This window comes from Chiroxiphia lanceolata, chromosome Z (genome assembly GCF_009829145.1).
Source record: "Chiroxiphia lanceolata isolate bChiLan1 chromosome Z, bChiLan1.pri, whole genome shotgun sequence".
Classification (NCBI taxonomy): Eukaryota; Metazoa; Chordata; class Aves; order Passeriformes; family Pipridae; genus Chiroxiphia; species Chiroxiphia lanceolata.
The window spans coordinates 63,833,544-63,853,009 of record NC_045671.1 but is presented as its reverse complement, the minus strand read 5'-3'; the positions used below and the strand labels follow the sequence as shown (position 1 = coordinate 63,853,009).

At 37.9% G+C, this 19,466-nt stretch overlaps 1 protein-coding gene and 1 long non-coding RNA gene across 3 annotated transcripts in view; both read left to right on the top strand.

Moving 5' to 3' along the window:
• The window catches only part of LOC116781168, an 844,439-nt gene that overhangs the window by 611,798 nt on the left and 213,175 nt on the right, over positions 1 to 19,466 (top strand). The window lies entirely within an intron of this gene.
• On the top strand, positions 1,783 to 19,028 carry CAAP1 (caspase activity and apoptosis inhibitor 1). 2 transcript variants are annotated; one of them, XM_032676799.1, is made up of 6 exons: positions 1,783 to 1,952; positions 2,958 to 3,158; positions 4,653 to 4,737; positions 5,347 to 5,422; positions 13,391 to 13,464; positions 18,087 to 19,028. In XM_032676799.1, exons 1-6 carry the CDS (start codon positions 1,821 to 1,823, stop codon positions 18,428 to 18,430), a joined length of 912 nt encoding a protein of 303 aa, XP_032532690.1. In that variant the 5' UTR covers positions 1,783 to 1,820; the 3' UTR covers positions 18,431 to 19,028. The 2 variants fall into 2 exon arrangements, with proteins under 2 accessions (XP_032532690.1, XP_032532691.1); XM_032676800.1 differs by lacking the exons at positions 4,653 to 4,737; positions 5,347 to 5,422 and adding an exon at positions 17,015 to 17,091 and having other exon boundaries at positions 1,784 to 1,952.

Here is a 19,466-nt window from a genome sequence, read left to right as displayed (position 1 = left end):
AAAAAAGGCATTCAATATGAACTACCCTTTTTGACAGTAGAATTTGAAGCCTGTGATCAGAAATCTTTTTATCAGCATGCCCAGTTAGCTTCTGTATGCGTAGGTGCTGCATTTATTGAAAACACAGTTTGCATGCCTAAGCATACACTACTTAACCTTTTATTTTCCTCATAGTTGCTCAGGGGATCCCATTTTCATCTCAAACTCAGAAACCCTACATTAATGTTTCTTAATTACATTACCTCTACCATCTTCAGAGTACACTAAGGCAGTCATTTTCTGATGATAAATATGATGATCTATTCCCACCCATCCAGGTAATCTAACAACACAGACTAATCGGGTCAATTCTGACACTATCCACCTCTGGAGGGACTCACACTTGCTGAAAAAACAACAGATGGTACTTAATAAATTCTTCTAACCCTTTTGGAAAACGATGTCAGCCCATGCATCTGAAGACAGCACTTTTGATCACCACTAGCTTTGTACAACTTGCATTCAGCAGATCTCTACCTAAATGGGTCAATACCACCCATTTGATGAAGATCCAACACGAAATGGACAGTAACAATCTAAAAGGCAACACGTTTGAATCTGGGAAACAAAACAGACACAGAAGAATGGACAGTCCAGTACATTAAATAAAGAAGAAAATAATTGCATATCTCTGCACAGAAAAGGAGGTTCTTAATACAATTCGCTCCATGTAATGATGGACATTTTTCTAGTCTGGTCTTCATTTTCAACTAAGTGTCCTCCTTAGGATAACAGACCAAATTCCCTCTGTAGCTAATCTTGGTGGTTGGTGGCTGAAGGCTGATCAGTGTCTTACTGAATTGCACAGTGATCACCTACCTGCCTTAAACAGCCTTCTCTGCTGTGATTCCTAATTGCATCCCCTGAAAAAAACTAGTGTCTCACTTCTCCGATACTCATGAAGTATCCCAGTAAAACTAAAGCTACTGTTTTTCCAAAGTTATTGGCAATGCTTAAGAGCTGGCAAGGGAAAAGTATGCAGGTGCTTGCACTGCTGAAACAGGTTGAGAGACAGGGAAAAGGTCAGGATTAAACAGTAGTTACAGACAATAGAATCATCATAGAATTATCAAAGTTTGGAGAGAACTTGAAGATCTTGAACACCTCCAGGAACGGTGACTCCACCGCCTCCCCGGGAAACCTATTCCAATGCCTCACCACGCTAGGAATGATTCTGTTTTGTTTTGTTTTTCCCTAATATCTAACCTGAATGTGCTCTGTCTCAGCTTAAGGCCATTTCCTCTTGTCCTCTCACTTGCAGGCACAGCAGAAGAAACTGTTCCCCACCTGGCTACAACCTTCTTTCAGGGGGTTGTAGAGAGCGACGAGGTCCCGTGTCTCCCCCCCCCCCCCCCCCCGAGGCTCCTCGAGACTAAACAAACCCAGCTCCCTCAGCCGCTCCTCGTGAGAGACGTTTTCTAGACCTTAGATCAAAGATACTTGTGTGAACGGGTGGACTGCCCACGGTTGGAAACAGTTTTAGCGTCACCCCGCTAACGCCAAGAAAGGGCGCAACCGAATAAACAAAAACATCCCCAGGCCACTCCGAAAGCCGGCGGTGCAGCGGCCCCGCGAAGCTCCGCCGGCGGGGGCTCCGCGCAGCCCTGCGGGGGCCGCACCGGGGCCGGGGCCGGGCGGGGAGCGCCGCGGAGGCCGCGGCTGCCGCGGGCCGGTCCCGCCCGCCGGCAGGGGGCGCTGCGCGCTCCCGCTGCCGGAAGTGCCCCCTCGCCCCGCCCCGCCCCGCGGCGGCGCGGTCCCGCGCGCGCCGTGAGACCGCGGCGATGCCGGGCAGGAAATCTTCCAAGGAGAAGAAGCGGCGCCGCTCGCGCTCCTGCTGCCCGGAGGGAGCCCCGGGGCCGGACGGCAGCGACAGGAAGCGGCGGAGCACCGAGTCCACCCACGGTGCCCTGGAGGTATCTCGCGGGCGCTCCGGGGGTCTGGGAGGTGCCGTCCCTCCTGCGCTGTCCCGGGCGCGTCCTGAGCCGACCCCGCTACGGCGGCAGAGGCCTGCGTGTTTTCCGTGCCGGGGGATGGCTGCGGGAGAGCGTCTGAGAGCGGCTGGCGGCACAAGCACCGGGCCGGGGGGTTCGTTCGCGGCTCGTCGGTGCGGCTGCAAAGAGAGCGGCCGGAGGGATGCACGGCACAGGCACCATGGCAGGCACGGGCCGGACCACCCCAGGAGACCGGTCTGTGTTTTCCCGGGTGTAAGGGATGTTAAGGCATATGGGTCACAGGCTCAGAGGTGGCCCCAGTCGTGGTTCTCACGCTTGTGGCACGGTGAATCTGCTCAAGGTGGTGTTTGAGTGCAAGTACAAAACTGCGAGTACATGCACGTCTGAGTGAATTCTGAGGCTGTCAAAACATATTTCTAGCTGGTTGTTTATTATTATTGTTATTATTATTATTGTTATTATTATATCATAGAAGTAATCTATGATGCATAGAAGATATATTTTCTAATATTAACTCTGCCTTTGTTCTCTGGAGACTGTGTCACACAGGGAATTATATGCCAATTTCCATCTTAGCAGGGTAGCTTTAGATGATGAACTCTTGTGATTTAATTCCACAGCAAATCAGGGGGATGGATTTCTTCTGCTTTAAAGTGTGCCTTCATGTGTAAGCAGCAGCTAGGCATTTGCAGATGATATTTCCCAGTTAATGTTTACAAGTAGTCTTTGCCTTCTGAAGATTTAAAAAATTTCCCTGGCATAAGGGTGGTTTCAGTTATCAAAAAAGTAGCTTCTGTAATGCGGTTACCTTGCAATATGAAACACTGTTTGGAACCTGAGAAGTCCACACTGAGATGTACTTTGCAATTATGAAGGGAAAACTATTGCAAGCATGGGTGAAGCTGTAAGTTTCTTCTCTAATTCACTAAAAAACGTGAAAACAATACTTGCCCTCCTTGATTTTAGGAAGCAAAATGTAATGTACCGTCTGGAGAAAAAGTGGAAGAAACTGAACAACCCAGTGATGTAGAAGAAGGAGGATTAGATCTCACAGTGTCACTCAAACCTGTCAGTTTCTACATTGCGGACAAAAAGGAAATGCTTCAACAATGTTTCTGTGTCATAGGGGAGAAGAAACTACAGAGGATGCTGCCTGATACTTTAAAGGTACCGAAATAAACTTGACTTTGATATACTTGTTATGATCTTGAATCCTTGTGTAAGAAAGCATGTTTATCTCTTAAGTCTAGTGGATTTAGAATTTAAAAGCTGCCTGTATATTTCTTAAGTAAAGAAGTCTCTGTCAAGTCAAGTACTTTTCTTAAGTAAAGAGGTTTTCCTAGTCTGGAAGTGAGACTGTTTAAAGATTTGCTGTAGTTATTCTTGATTACTCCTTTTTATACTGCTCAGCTGTTGCTGAACTGTAGGCTTATTTTATACTATCTCTCTGTACTGTTTAGTTAAGTGCAAAAGGAATTTCATAACTGCAAAGAGTAAATTCAGTAATGTTGTTCAGTAATTAATATGACAATTTGTTAATAAATTGTTGATTTCTGTTTGTGTCAGCTGATTTTCTTTTTATGATATTAAAGTAGTGTCTGAGATAAGAAAATGAAACCCCGTGTTGATAAACAGCTTCTGAAGCTGTAACTTCTGTGGACTAAAGCTAGAGTTTTACTGACTTTGAACATATGCCTTTTGAATCTTGTGAACAGCAGGACATAGAAAAAAATAAGTTAAGCTAGCAGTCTGTACAGAAGAAGGTGAAGTGCCATTTGTGTGATGTTAATAGTTTTTAAATTTTTGTCTCTAGTTTTTAACTAATCTGAATGAGTTGTATTATTAATATAAGTGAGGCAGGATTTCTTCATTTTAAACACACACGGAATTGCATACAGTCTCATCCATTTCTCATCTCTGGGAGAAGAAAAGAGGTCGAGCAGCTGAAAGCAAAGACATTACTGAGTTTGTAAGGAAATTGCCTGATGGTATAGAACCAAACATACTGTAGGACTGTTAGTGTTACAATATGTTCAGCACTTCTTAATTTTGGTACTTGTATGTGGTGTCATAGCTCATTTGAAAGGCAAAATTACCACATTATGTCACCAAGAGGTATGACAGATGTATTGAGCGTGAGAGATGAATCACAGTTTACATGTTTCTTTTATTTTCAGTGTTGTGATATGCAACTGTGTGTTGTCAGTAGCAGTATTTTCTTCAGTTTGTGAACTTCTATTCAACAGTTGGCTCTGGTCTCTACACACTTAATTATGTCATCCACTTCCTCCGGACTGATGGAGAATTAGGAGTAACCAGGTCTGCAGTTGTTTGCTGTCCCATGCTTCACACATATGGTCTGGTATTTATAATACTCAGTGTTGCAGCTGCAGTGGAAACTCCCAGCCACACATCAAGTAACAGATACTGTGTATTGCTTAATTTTTCAGAGAAAAACTACACATATACTATTTCTGGTAGTTGTCAAATACTGGAACAGCTAGTTTTCTACAGCAGATGCATCAACGCAGATAACATGAGAGAGGCTTGCAATCCAAGTTAACTCTTCATTCATTACGGTTGGAGTACTTCTTATGTTTATAATTACTCTTTTCTCAGAATTTTTTAGTAGTTTGTTGTCTGTCTTATCTGTTTTCTTAGAACTGTTCCATGGATGAAATCAAAAGACTTTGCATGGAGCAGTTGGAGCTGTTATCTGAAAAAAACCTGTTGAAGATACTTGAAGGTATGAATTAAACTTTTAGGCTCCACTGTACACCAGAGAATAGTCTGCCTCAACAGGATTTGCACTCTTTCTAGCTGCTTTATACACTTATATATCTTCACACACACTGTTAAGTATATATTAGTGTGTACATAATCCCTCTGTTCCATCAAGACACACAGTTCATGTACTTGGATTAAGGATATGACATTCCATCTTTTTCTTATTTTATTGAATTTCCACTTGACATTTAAAGGCTACAGAATTTATTTGTAAACGTATTGTTGTCTTCTCAGTGAAGTGGAACTCTTCAAGTCTTGAATGTTGTGGAGTATCATGCTGTTAATTCTGTCTCCTGTGCTTAGCATCTATAGTATTGTGCTAGGAACACCTAATAAGTTTTTTTGTAATACAGTATAAATGAAAAATGTCAACCATGTGGCTAGCAGAAAGCTCACAAATAAGGGTTTTGGTTTTGACTAAGTCTAATTTTAGAACTTATGCTTTAACTGGGAAAAAAATCCTCTTCTGCTAATTGTAATAGAGTTAATAATTAAGAGTAAGCCTAATTATGTAGTATTAATTATATCACCTTCCTAAATTTTCGTGTTTGAAACTGTGTATATCTAGGCAGGATGGGAGCTGATTCTGATACTGACGAGGAGACAAATGGAGGAGACAAGACTGGAGATGATTCAGTCAGTCAGTGAGTAAAAGAAAAAACACTTAAACTTACTTTAAGAAGACTGAACAATACAGAGATTTTTCATGAGAAATGATCAAATATATCATTGAAAAACCCTAGTGCTATATCCTTAATGAACTAGTTACTTCAGTTGAATGACAGTTATCTATGATGATTAGCAAGCACTAAACTTACAAAAAGGAATTTGTCACTTTATAACATTAAATGTGTCTTAAGCACATAACTGGGTTCATAGTGGCATACTACCCATCAGGTGAATTGTGGTACTTAAACGTTCACACTTGAAGCGTGCAACAGAGGGCTGTTGATTTAGGTTAACTCTCTTTATGTGAGCTAAAGCAGGTTAAGTAACCCCTTCCCACTTAGATCAGTGAATTTTGTAAGTGTGTTTTCATTTCAGCTGAGATTTATCCCTTCCATTTTCTTTCTGGTCCTTCATCCTGCCCCAGTTGAAGCAGCACTGACACTCAGTGTCCTCTGTTAGGGATGATATAGAATGTAGCATTTCAAGAACAGAGGCTTCTTAACAGCAGAGGCTTCTGGTTTCTTATTCTTGACATCTGTCAGTTTTGTAGAGGCCAACACTTTTTAACGTTTTCTTAAACTGCTTGTCTGTTTTTTAAAGACCATTTCTTTGTCAGAAGGAGTTCACCTGTTTGATAGTTTCTATGGAAGTAGTGAAGGGGAAAAGAAAGTTACTAGTTATCACTCACAAAACATCGAATCTTAGGAGGCTAATTTGGTTCTAGAAGATGAATAAGCTTTTATGTTTTCAGCACCCACCTGGTTTCAGCTGGTCCACAGTCAATGCACACTTAATAAATCTCTGAGTACAAGGCAATACACCAATATTGGGCAGATTCAAGTACCTCTTAGCTGCTGGTTTTGTTGATTTGTCTAAACCTACTGAATGGGAACAGCAGTAGTAACAGTAATCCAAATTACTATTGGTAGTAATCCAAATTTCACACTCTGGTCAGTATTTTTATTTAATGGAGACCTAACTTCTGATTCTGTCTTTGATTCAGAGCAGGCTATGCAGTTATTGAATGAAGTAATTTTCTTTGTTCGCATGTCATCATATAAACATACAAGAAAACAGAGTGACACTAAATTATGTTTCATTTTTTTTTCTCGTGATACAGTTTTCATACCCTCTGACACTATTTCTTTTAAGGTTCCATTTGAAGCCCATTTGTTACTGTATCCCTCTTTGCTATTTGTTGTTTACATGATCTGTGAATAGGGTCTGTATTAGGACAAATGAAGGTTAGTTTTCTTATTTTGGACATTCCTCTCTGCTGACTGTTTAAAAAAGCAAATAGAAAAAATCAAAAATTACAAAATATGCTAAATATCTGGTCTCTTTATGTAAAGGAGTCTCTATTAAGTGATTGATGTTTTGCCAGCAAAGTTCTAAATAGAATGAGAAGACAAACTTTTTGGCTAAATAAACCATGGAAAATGCCCCAGGGTTTTGATTCCTGGAGAAATTATATGTTGGATTTGCTGGGGGTTTTTTAAGGCCTAATTCACAAGCTCTTTACTATTTCAAAATATATTAAATGTTCTTTATCTTCAAGAGTTATGGCAGGATTAGTGCTGCTGGGTTTCAGTGAGGTGGGTCTGTGTCTAAAAGATGTTTGCTAATGTTGAGACACGAATTTATGACCCTTAGTTATAGTAGATTGGGTAAATTCTTGCTTATATGAAAATTATTTGAGATGGTAAAAATCTAAAAAGAGGAAATTAATGGATAAAACAACAAAATAAGAAAAGCAAGAAGGATTTACCATTTTTAACTAGTGGATATCTGAAGACACTTAACCTATTTGCCCATATCAAGTAGGAAGGTTTCAGTAACTGACAGCAAAATCAAGAAAAAATTGTGTTTTAAAAAAGTAAAAGAATGAGAGATGTTGATCATAGTTATGGAGCAGATTGCTTCCTTTTGCAAACAATGCTTGAGGTGCCCCCTGCTCTTGTATATCTGTCTCTATCCTGAGAGTTTAAGATTTCGGACCCCTTCAAACTGGGCAGGCAAGGTATGTTGGTTTAGAATTGTGGCTTTTCTTCTGCCTTTAAAAAATAGCATGCTACACCCATGGGTGCTATCTGAGAACTGTGGCTCATAGGTTCAGCTGTGTGCCAGCATTAAAAAAAAACAACAAAATGGGAAAGCAGTTTGGATGGTAGAAAAATAAAGGGACAGGAGGAAACAAAGTTAAGGTTTTATGTTAAAGTCCAGCACTCGGTAAGTAGACCAGTATTATGCTTTTACAACTGTAAATGGTAACAAGCCCTTTTTACTAATTAGGGCTAATCTTTGGGCGTCAGGGTAGCTTCTTTGCAACCTGTGTGTAAATAATTATAAACACAAGTTTGCAAAACTTCAGAAACTCTGTTTCAGCAACAAGTCAGCCGGCAGAGAAGCTAAACATGCAATCATGAAAAAATAGTGAATGCTGCATTGCTAACAATTTCAGTTGTTTGTAATCATTAGTATATTTACAATTATTGTCTAAGTGGGTGAATTTGTCTTCTCTTGGAAAAGACTTTTCATAACAAAAAAGGCAGTTTCTCTGTTTATATCCTCATTGTTGGTTCTTCCTAGATTGTCTTCATTACTTGTGGTTTTCGTGTGATTGACTTCTTTTTTCTGCATTCTATTAATGTTGCAAAAGTAAAGCATTAGGGCTTTTTTGTTTTAAATCTGACTTGTATTAGTTGTTTTCATGGAAGTGTAAATGTGGAAAGGGAAAAAGTGAATACCAAGTCTTACTCTAATCCAAAATGTATTAGCTGATGGAAACATCAATTTGTTTTTTTCATTTTTGTCCTTAAAAAAAAAACCAAACAGACATACCTCAGGAATATGCATATATCAACAGAAATCCAGAAAGTTTAAATCAATACATCTCAAGAAATTACAAGTGTATGAAAATTTACAGACTTCCTTAGAAAGGTGTAGTTTGAACTGTCTTTTTTTTCCGCTAAAATAGGCAAATGACTCTTTGTCTCTAAAGACCTGCTTCTTGTCTCCAACAGCTAAAAGTAGCAGCAGGGATTTAGAGAAGTTTCTCCAGGTACAGGGAAAATTGCAGAATTCAGATCTTTATCTGACGCTTTTGGATGGTATCACATCTAATTGTAAATTGAATCTTCCTTTTTTTTTTTTTCCACATGTCCTCATTCTACCACCAAAAGAGGAAGTCCTGGGGCTTTTTCCCTAAATTTCAGCTCTATAAAAGCTTCACATGCTTCCATTAACATGTAAAACATTTACTCTTTTGTCACTAGCTTCTTCTATGTCAAGCACTAGAAATCCTGCAATAACTGTGCAGAAGAACTGAAGAGGCAGGGCCTATGTTTGACAGTAACTGGAAATTGCTGTTGCAATAAATTACTTCATTACTTGTGAGCTCTGTATAGATTTTTGTCTATGCAGTTTTGAGATTTTTGTTACTGTTTCTGTGTTACTGTCTGCAATGGAATACCATTAAACCAGGAGAATTTCTGTATACCAAGCTTCCAATTAAATTTCAGATACTTAATTGAAAGGAGCCAAATAATGCTTTGGGAAACCAAATAGTCATTCTTCCCACCTCATTCAAGAGGTATGTTCTTGAGCTATTTCTTTCCTGTTACCTAAATTGGCTATTTAAATATCCTCCAGCAGAAAGAATGAAAGTAAGTTATATGCTGTAATAATAAAACATAATTGAAAGAACAAGCATGCTAGTATTATTATTGTGATCATATGTTCACATGTGTGTAAGTAAATGACCTTTTGCTTTCAAAATTTTAATGGGCTTATTTTTTTCACTGAATGAAAATTTGAAGTTTAATACTTGCTCTTTAAAGAATTTATAGGCTTTTTACTGCTTTGCAGTCGTAAGTGCAGTTTCTGCTTGTTTTCTTTTAGAAAGGTTGGCAGTTTAATGTTTTGCCTTGTTTTAACATGTGCTCCTGGGTACTGGACTGTTCACAAGCATGGAACTGCCATGTGGTATTTACCCCAGGGGGACAATTTGGTTATATTCACCATTTGGAATCACTGAAACAACAGGCTACATGAGTCAGTGAACAGATACATTAGCATTTGGCTAATTTGGTTCATTGTCTTCTGTTCTTGTGATGTCCTCAAACAACACCTGTAGCAGGACTGAGGGAGTTTTTATAGTTCATTAAACTATTTGATTAGCATCTGTCATTTGGGATACCTTTCTTAAGGAACACTACTTTATAAGAACTTTTTTCCCCTTACTTTTTTTAATTGCTTCCTGATAATTATTTTAGTTCTCATTTGTCATTGAAAACTATCCTTGGAATTAAAATTGGCAAGAATCTTACAAGGACCTGGGATTGTAGAAATGTTTTTTAGACTTGGAACTAAGTGCAAAGGCAAATTTTAATTCATGACAGTACATCATCTTTATGTCAAGAATAGCAGAGATACTGAACTCAAGCCTCACACAGGAGATTTAGGTGAATGTTTCTTAGTGATTATTGAAAGCCCTGTAAAGAAAGTATCAGCATGACTGTCTCTCATGTTTTCAGACTTTCTTCTAGTCCACTTCATTAAGATATTTTTTTCCCTCACAAGACTTTACCTCCTGGTCTCCAGCCCCGGTTACCACTGAAACTTGGTTTCCCAGACACCAGTACTGCAGTGCTTAATCCTTAGCCATCCACACCTATGGCCAGTAGCCCTTTTCCTAATCTGTGCTGCTGTTTTACCTCACTTTGCATAATCTACTGGAGTTGTGATACCAATTCACCCTCAAACCCAAATGTCTTTGACAATATGGAAATTCCTGTAACAAATTGTATACAGAATCCACATGTGTGAACCCAGGTAAGCATTGCACTAGTGTGGAACATGCCAATATGGAATATATGCTCTACATAAAGCAAGGTAAATTTAATTTACAACATTTGTCATCAATAAACTGTAACGGTAGTTAGCTTCTTTCTGCTGAAAAGATCATACTGTGAAATTGTTGTTCTGTTAAAAAAACAAATTAAAAATGCTGAGTTTATTGCTTGGAAGAGGGACTTTGAACTTACTTCATCCTCAGGGATGACAGTTATCTTTAAAGGCTGATAAAAAGAGGCAACTCCAAATTACTGTTGTCACTAGCATAGCATGAAAGAAGAGGGTATTAAATTTGTATACTGTCCCTTAATTTTAGATTGGCATATCTTCTGCTCCCATTGTTTGAAGACAAGATATTGTGCTACCTCTTTTTAAATCTAAACCACAGTATGGATAATTAGGGAAAAAAATATTTTTCACTAGCAAACAAATTAAACAGGGTTAACAAATTGAAAGCAAAACTGAACTGGACTGAAATGCATCTGGTGGGCCAGTAGATGGTGCAAAATGCTTGCCAGTGAAAGGAAGTCGTGGAGGTTCACCAGCAATACACTCCAATCCTATCAATTCTGAGAGAGTAAAATGTGCTGTTAAAGTACTTGTGGGTTCTAAAAATTCTTTTACTGATAAGGAAGTAGTCTTTTATGGAATGTGGTTTTGGTATAATCACTGATAGAGTGAAGGAAACAGGAGGAAACTTTACAACAAGTTTCAATGTGTGAATTTTTTCAGTTGATAATTTCTTTTTACATGGCTGTTAAAATGGGTGTAGATAATTTCACAGCTGTTGTTTGAACTGTAGAGACCACTGAGCTTTCTGTCAAAGAGATGATTATAATTCCTCATCAGATCTCAAGATGGTACCAGAGATGTGAAATTTATTGCCTGATGCTACTGGTGCAAGCCTGGGCTTTTTCTGGTGGCATATTGCTGTCCAGTGCAGAGCTGACTACTCAGTTCAAAATGATGAACTATGTGCATGAAGGAGGATGGGGTAGGTAGAAGCAGGGGCAGCCCAAGAAGCTTCTCCTAAGGGGTATATCACAACCTTATTTTGGTCCAGAGATAGGTGACTAAGTATAATAAATTGCTAGGAACTGTTTACAAAAAAAAAAAAAAAAAAAAAAAAGAAAAAAAAAAGAAAAAAAAAAAATTGTTCCTTCTAGATAGCTGGACTAGATCCACAGCTCTCCCCAATTGCTAGCACACAAGCCCACAAGGTTTGTATCCCCACTCCAGCTGCTGATCAGACCTCCTTGTGCACGTCCAATGGCAGGTGCAGGCCTGTGATTGTCCCCAGTAGCTGACACTCAAACTGTTGATCTCTGGAGTGTCTAGTGCTCCATTAAGGTCCCTGAATTTGCCTACTTGCAGGGCCTGGTGTATTTTAGGATTTCACCTTCTGATTTTCCAGTCTATTTGATACCTTACTCCGAGACCTCTCATCCTACTTGTTGGCTCGACTAGCCTGTGATTTGAGGGTGAATTACAAGCATCTGCATACTGATGCATGACATTGAAAATTCTGGAAGAAGTGTACATTTTCCATTCAAATCCTGGAAGAAGTGTACATTTTTCATTCAAATCCTGGAAGAAGTGTACATTTTTCATTCAAATCCTGGAAGAAGTGTACATTTTTCATTAAAATCCTGGAAGAAGTGTGCATTTTTCATTCTTTGTAGTTTCCAGTTGAGTTGACCAAGTAGGAAAACAAGCTGAAAGGATGCCACTGAGTTCTGAGAAAAATTTATCACAGTAAATAGTCTATTCTCAGTTTATTGTAATGGCGTTGGGCAGTACATTTGTCTGTCTTCTATTAAGGTACATAACATTAAAAAATCTTTTTTTTGGGGTGCTGTGTGCGTTATGAAAATAGCTCACATTTTCCATAATCAATTATTGCATGCTACTTTACACATTTATTTTCCAATGGCTAAAACAAGTGGGAGAAAAACAAGAATTTGTTGATTTGTAGCCTTTGATACTTCAGAAAAGGAAATAGAAGTGAAAATAACTGCCTCTCAGACCAAGATGTCCAGGAGTATTACAGTGTTCTCCTCCCTGACGTAAATGTTGAACACCTAGGAAAAAAAAAACAACTTGGAGAGCATGGGGAAAGTAGATCAATATTCGATTTTAGGAAGACCCTTAAGGCCACTACTGAAAAACAAGTTATTAGTCATTGTATTTACATCTGTGATACCAGAGTACTGCTTCCTTTTTATAGTGTTATTAAGCTCCCACAGGCAAGATAGTTGCATTGATTCCATATTGCTGTATATGAAATCAGTGCCACACCAGCAGTACCAGTTTAGGAAGCAGGCAATTATGCTTTTAAAATGCTCACTAAATGTGGCATAACCATAAACCCATCCTGTGCTGCTGGGTCCTTCCACCTGTGTCCTTCCTGCATGTTTTGCTGTATTTTCGCAGTTTTTATAACTAGTAGGTGTGAAGTGTTTGAAGTACATGAACATTTTACAGAAGTGTCTCTTCCTTATCCCTTGTATAAAGCAATTGAAACACTACAAGGGTAGAAATCTTCAAATAGACGGACCAGAGAAATGCAAGTACTGGATACAATGTAACACCTCAGTTGCAGTTTAATTTTTAAAAGTATCCTTTTGTGAAACCATGAGATTGTGGAGTTGGAGAGGTAGGTAGTGGTGGCCTAATTATAACTTCATGAAAGTAACTTTTTACTTTCAGAGTAAAACAGTAAATAGTATTTGAATGCAGCAGAAACTGTTGTTTTTTCAAATTGTTTAACTCTGTGACAATTTATGTCGAGTTTTAGCGAAAAGCTCCTAATATGAGAAGCTGTGGTTCCTCAGCTGTAACCACTGAGGATAGCTACTCTGAAAGGCTAGGGTATAGTGGAAATAATTGCTTTATCCTTGTGTATTACTAGGCAAAGCAAAAAAAGGTTTGTTTTCAGTTGCTCAGATTAACACTCTGTATGTTCCTTCTGCCTTGATTCCTTGCGGTGGGTTTATTGGCCTACCACCTCATAATTTCTTTAGTTTCTTTAAAAAGTTACATTAAATTGTAAGTTATGCTGGTTACAGTGTGTTCTTAATTTTTTCCAGACAGGACAACAGTATAGACTCAACTTCTTCTCTGAGAGAAGACAGCAAACTGGAAGGTCAGGAATCAAAACAAGGTATGCAGTAGAGAAAGCTGAAATTTTGTTTTCTCAGTGTTGCTCAGTGACTGATTCCAGGTTATGCACAGCTCTCTTGTGAATAGTAGCTGCAATCACAGAGAAGTATTCTCTTAGAAATCAGCTGGTGTAGGGTTACAACTTCTGCCCTGGGCCCAATTCCAGAAAAGTTGATGGGAACATTGAAGAAGACATTGTAGGAACTTTGGCTTCTTAAGTCTGTAGGAGTGAAGAGTTTTTTATGGGTAGAAACAAATTACAGCTTTTCAAAGTTTTCTAGTTTAGCTAGATATGAGTAAAGTTCTGGATATGAGTAAAGTTCTTACAAGGGTCATTTGGCTCTTCATATCTCGTTTTTTAAGCTGAAGAGGAACTTCAATCATAAAAGTTTCTTGATGTGTAGATGATTGCTAACACTATTACTATTTGCTGAATTCGAGTGTCACTTTTACTTTACATTGAAATGATCGTATGAGTCTACAGTACTTTGTTTTTGCATTCATGGAAATCCATTATAATAATTATTTGCCAAAAGACTGCTTGTAATTTAGTCACTTTTTTCAGTCTTGATATATGATACCTTTCCTTGTTTGATTGTGTAGAGCCGAGGTCCAAGAAAATGGTGCTTGACACCCACCACTGCTGTTAACTGGCATATTTTACTTGAAATCAGTGCCAATAGAAGTACACACTCAAGTCTTTGAACCACTGTGGAGGAACGTTTTGTCTTCTCTACTTTCTCTTTTTAAATGCAAAAATATAGTGGGTGAGGCATTCAGTGATTGGCAGAATAGAAGATACAAAGGCGAGTAAGTTAGTGGTGCACATTTGAGTACTTCCTACACAAGGAAATAGTATTTTTGACCTGCAGCAGTATTTATTTTATTTCAGTCATTAAATCAGCACTGAATAATAACTGCTTGTATTAGTTTGTGCATGAAGCACTAGAACTGTAGGTGTTTCTGTTTCAGTATGTTTATTTTCATTTGGACTAGCTGTATGCAAGACATCAGAAATAGCTTTTCCAATCAAAGAATATTGCAAATTCTTCTAAGCTTGATTTCTCTTCTGCACAGATGTAGCATTATTTGTGTCTTGCAGCTTCTATTTCACAATTTAGAATGCTTTTCTAAGAGATGTCTTTTGTATTTACTTTGTGAAATGTGTTCTTTTCTGAAGTAATTAGTGACAGAAGTTAAATGGAGAAGGAAAGAGTCATAATAAAAGCATCAAAACTTTTAGGAGTGAGTTACTATGACTTTGTGAGGAATCCTTTAAATGTTGCTTGCTGTGCTAAATGGAGGGTTCTTAGAACTGACAGATTTCCTGCAGATTTCTTCCACTTCTGTGTTATCAAAGGGAATTCGTGATGGTTGCAGGTGATTGCATAGGTGTTTTTTATGACTTAATCAACCAAAGTATCATGATGGCTTCGGACAATAACAGTGGCTCCACTCAAGTTGTTAGCATTAAAGAGCTGTTAAGAATATCAATGTAAGTTAAAAAGTATAACTCCAATCGTTCTGCTGCGCTACAGCCTGAGATGCTATGGGAAGAAAAGGATAGAATGAGAGGATAAGCAGAAGTGGATTAAATTTAAAAATGAGATTAAGTGTGTTAAAGTGAATTTTGTAATGTAGATGAAGGAAAAAGTAGAAGTTATCAAAATGAAAAAGATAATAAGAAATGCCAACCACGATCTTTAGTGCTGAGTAAAAATAGAGCTGCAAAAGAGGGAAATAAAGCCCATTAGCTCCTTAAACATCTGTGGGCTAATAAGCTTGTAGGAACACTGTATTATACAGTAGCAGAGGTTCCAAATTCTGAATAGAACACATAGCTGTTCTGCCCACCTTCCTCATCCTTACAAAGTCTGGGACAATCATGAAGGACTTAATGTTTTGTTTCTTCTTAATGTGGCCATTTAATTCCAAAAAGAATCATATGGTGGGCTGAGCCCAGCCAGCAGTAGGCACATACCAATCTCTCAATTACTTGTTGTAGGGTATAGGAGATGATCAGAAAAGTAAAATGAGAAAAACTTAAGAAGAAAGTTTAGCAAGTGAAACAAGAGCTGTGCACTGAAACAAAGCAAAAATAGATATTTTTTCACAACCTCCCATTGACAGTCAGATTTTTTGCCACTTCCTAGAAAGCAAAGCCTCAGCATAACAGTTACTTGAGAAGACAAATGCCATAACACTGAACATCTCTCCTTCCTCCTTCTTTCCTCCTTCTTTCATCAAGAGCACAATGTCATATGGAAGAGGATATCCCTTTGGTCAATTTGTCTCAGCTGTTCTGTCTGTGTATCCCTCCCAGCTTCTTGCACAGCCCCACTCTACTCTCTGGGGGGTCATAGTCAGAAACAGGGAAAGACCTGAGGCTGTGCAAGCCCTGTTCAGCACTAGCCAAACTGGTGTGTTATCAACACTGTTTCAGAAAAAAAGTCCAAAAACAGCAACATGGAGTCTGCTGTGAAGAAAATTAACTCCATCCCAGCCAGATTCAGTACAAAGTCAGTTTAACTTTGGCAGTGAATTAGGATGAGTATGCTCAGAAGTTAACTTTTAGGCTTTTGAACTATGATCCATTGATGCACCTGTCTTTCAGATCCCTGGTTGATGAGAATGTTAGGTAAATGCTGACTGATAAAATGCAGCAAGGCAGCAGAATTTCTGTTTCTTTATCCTGTTGATTCCCATTGCTTCTGATCTTTCACATACTTTGTGTCTTGCAAGGTGAAGTTGAAAAGATAATATTCAAAGGTAACTCAGTAGTATGTGAAATGCTGCATCTGAAACTGAAATATTAATCTTGAAGTTACTGTTACAGTAGGAACAGGTCAAGACTACTTAGAATCAAAAGAAGACCCTGGTGTGTTCATCTTATGAGTACTTTTTATATACACTGCTGTGAGGAGGATTTTTTTTGTAGCTTTGTTTATATTTTAGGGTTTCAGATTTTGTTGCTTCAAAATTGTGATTTATCTTCCAAAAAACAAAGACCAAAAGTTATCTGTAAACTTCTTTTTATGTCTTATCACACATTTACATGAGCTGAATTTGCTTTCCTCTAAGCTTTGATTGGAACGTAGGACGTGCCTCATACATTAGCTGTGTATTTTCCCAAATATACTGTATTTACCAGTATTATGGCCAGTTTTTGTAATCCAGTAAACCAGTGTTATGAGGTACTAGATTAATGACTATTTAAGATCCTAAACCAGGAGTACATTCTCAGGGTAAATGTGCAGTATTCTTAAATCTGAACTTAAATACTGTAACAAATCATAGCCTGATATGGAGTGATCAGGATGGGGTATCTGAATATATTCTTTGAAGTATCTATAGTAAAAAAAAAAAATCTTTAATCCTGAATCAGTAAAACCCTTGGACTAATGTTTTAAAATGCATCATTTATAAAGCCATTTTGAGATATTTTGGTCCTTCTTTCCTGCCTTCCTTTGTTTTTTAAGCAGAGAAATTGCATTTATAGCTTTTCAAGTAGCCAGTATTCATTTTTTTTTCTCACACCCACATGATGGCAAGAATGTTGTAAGCCCCGAGAAAAATAGATCTCTCCTAAGGTTTTTAGGCACTTTTCATGGATTAAAACCAAATGCATGTGGGTACTTAAAGGCATATTAGAATGTTTAAAAAAAGGGTAATATTTTTCTAAAGCCTTATTTGTTTCTCCTGTGCAAGTGATAAAAATGGTATTACCAAAAGAAGTCTTTATATATATTAAAACTTCCTATATTATAAAGATTTATTTATAATAAAGTCTTTAGAATAAGTAACTTTACCATCATCTGAATATATGTTATTTATTTTAATAAGGAACCAATCCTACTGTAAGTTTCCACAGATCTGAAGGTGGGTAAAGGAGTAATAACTTCTGAGGCCAAAGTGTCAAAAGCAATAGTCTCTCTGTATCTGGATTGTGAGAACATTTACTGAGGTTCTTTTAGGCCTTTGCTTTTATTTTATTGCACTGCCTCTTCTAAGCACATTTTTAAAAATAGACTCCAACTTTCAGCCACCATTAAAAGCCAAAGCCACAAATTCCTCCATGTTTTTCTCAAGTTAAATACATCTAGAAGAGTTTTGATAGGTTCTGAATAGTTGCACTGTAAGTGGATTTTCTATTAATTTTTAGTGCTGTGCCTGACTACAGTGTCCCACTCCTCTTGAAATACGTAAAATAGTTGAGAATAAGTTTTGCAATTGCATTTTGAAAATTAAGTTTACTTAAGAAATAATAAACAATAATCAATTTTGCACTGCAGAAGCTTTCTTGTGATATAAAATCTTATGACATTTTAATTAGGAAAATAGGTCATGTAACTTCATAGGATAAAATAAATTTTTCTGGTACTGCTGCTTTGCTATATAGCATGTTCTTTTAAATTGGCATAAAATACATTAGCAATTGTGTACATTAGATCAACCTTAAAAGTTGAAGAAGAAAAAGAATAGGAATTGGTTGTTTTGTAATCATAGATCTTTTTACCCCTCTCTTAATCTGTAGAGTAGTACTTTAAGCAGAAATGGTTTCGTTAAGTTGAAATAAAAACAGTTCTATTAGGCAACTATGTGATTTCTGTGTTTGTGTTACAGGCAAGGGAGAAGATAGTGATGTCCTCAGCATAAATGCAGATGCATATGATAGTGACATAGAAGGCCCATGCAATGAAGAAGATGGCCCAGATGTGCAAGAGAACACTGTCAGGAGTGGAGCTGGTCAGATAGATGACCTCCAGAAGGACATTGAGAAAAGTGTGAATGAGATCCTGGGGTTAGCAGAGTCCAGCCCAAAGGAGCCCAAAGCGTCGACCTTAGCTGTTCCTCCATCAGAAGATGTTCAGCCATCAGCACAACAGCTGGAGCTTCTGGAGCTTGAGATGAGGGCCAGAGCTATTAAGGCCCTGATGAAAGCTGGTGATGTAAAAAAACAGCCCTGAGATTGCTTAGGTTTAATTTTCAGTATTTGTTTTGAAGAAGGTGACATCTGTTCTCTTCAGTGCTATCGTGTATTTGGGTTGAGTATGACATTCCTCATTCAGACTGTATTGTGTATCCTGATCTGTCATCAATTGGTTTTGTTGCCTTTAGTGTGCTGCTTCCATGCCATGCACAAGCAGAGGTTGGTGCTTCCCTGAGATGAGGTGTCCTTTTGCTGGGTCATTTCCTCAAGGAGTCACACAACTTGAGGAACCTGGTGCCTTCCAGGAAGGTTGTTGTATCAACTTGGAGTCATAGAATGCATAGGTTTGGAGGGGATATGAGACTGCTTGTTTCTCCTTGGGACCCATCTCGTCATAATGTTGGTATTCTGGTTGAGTGATAATTCATTTAAAAGAATATGTAATTTCTTGAAATTTGAATTCCTAAAGGGAAGGATTTTTACCTTTCAAATAAATAGTTGAACATGTTATTTTCAGAGTTATGAAAGTGCCTGAAAGAGACAGAGCCTGTCATGCAGTTTTTCACTCTTGTCCACTGTTTGTCTTCTGTGTTATAGCTGAAATAAAGAAAACAGGTTTTTTTCCTGACTATAAAGCTTTTTTTTGGAATATTTGGCATAATATTTAGCAATCAAACAATTGAGAAGACCTTGAGCTTTTAACATTCAACTGATGTAGTCATGTCATGTACCCTTTAAGTAGGAAAATCCGTCTAATTTTGGTATAACTGGCTTTTTAGAAAAGACATTTAATTTATTTATGAGGTTTTAAAATAAAAATTCTATTTTTGTCCATTTCAAGGGTATTTCTTTACAAGTAAATAGAATTTTAGGATTAATTTTCATGCTGTAATATCTTACAACAATTAAAATTATTTTAATTTTTTTTTAGAATTAGTGCTGGTTTTGTGTCTGCCTGCTAATCAAATGCATATTAAAATATTTGTGTGGTGGTTTGCACATGCACACATCAATTTTTTTTTTTAAAGGTATGAAGTTTACAAATGTAGTCTTTGTTAAGTAAAATGATATAT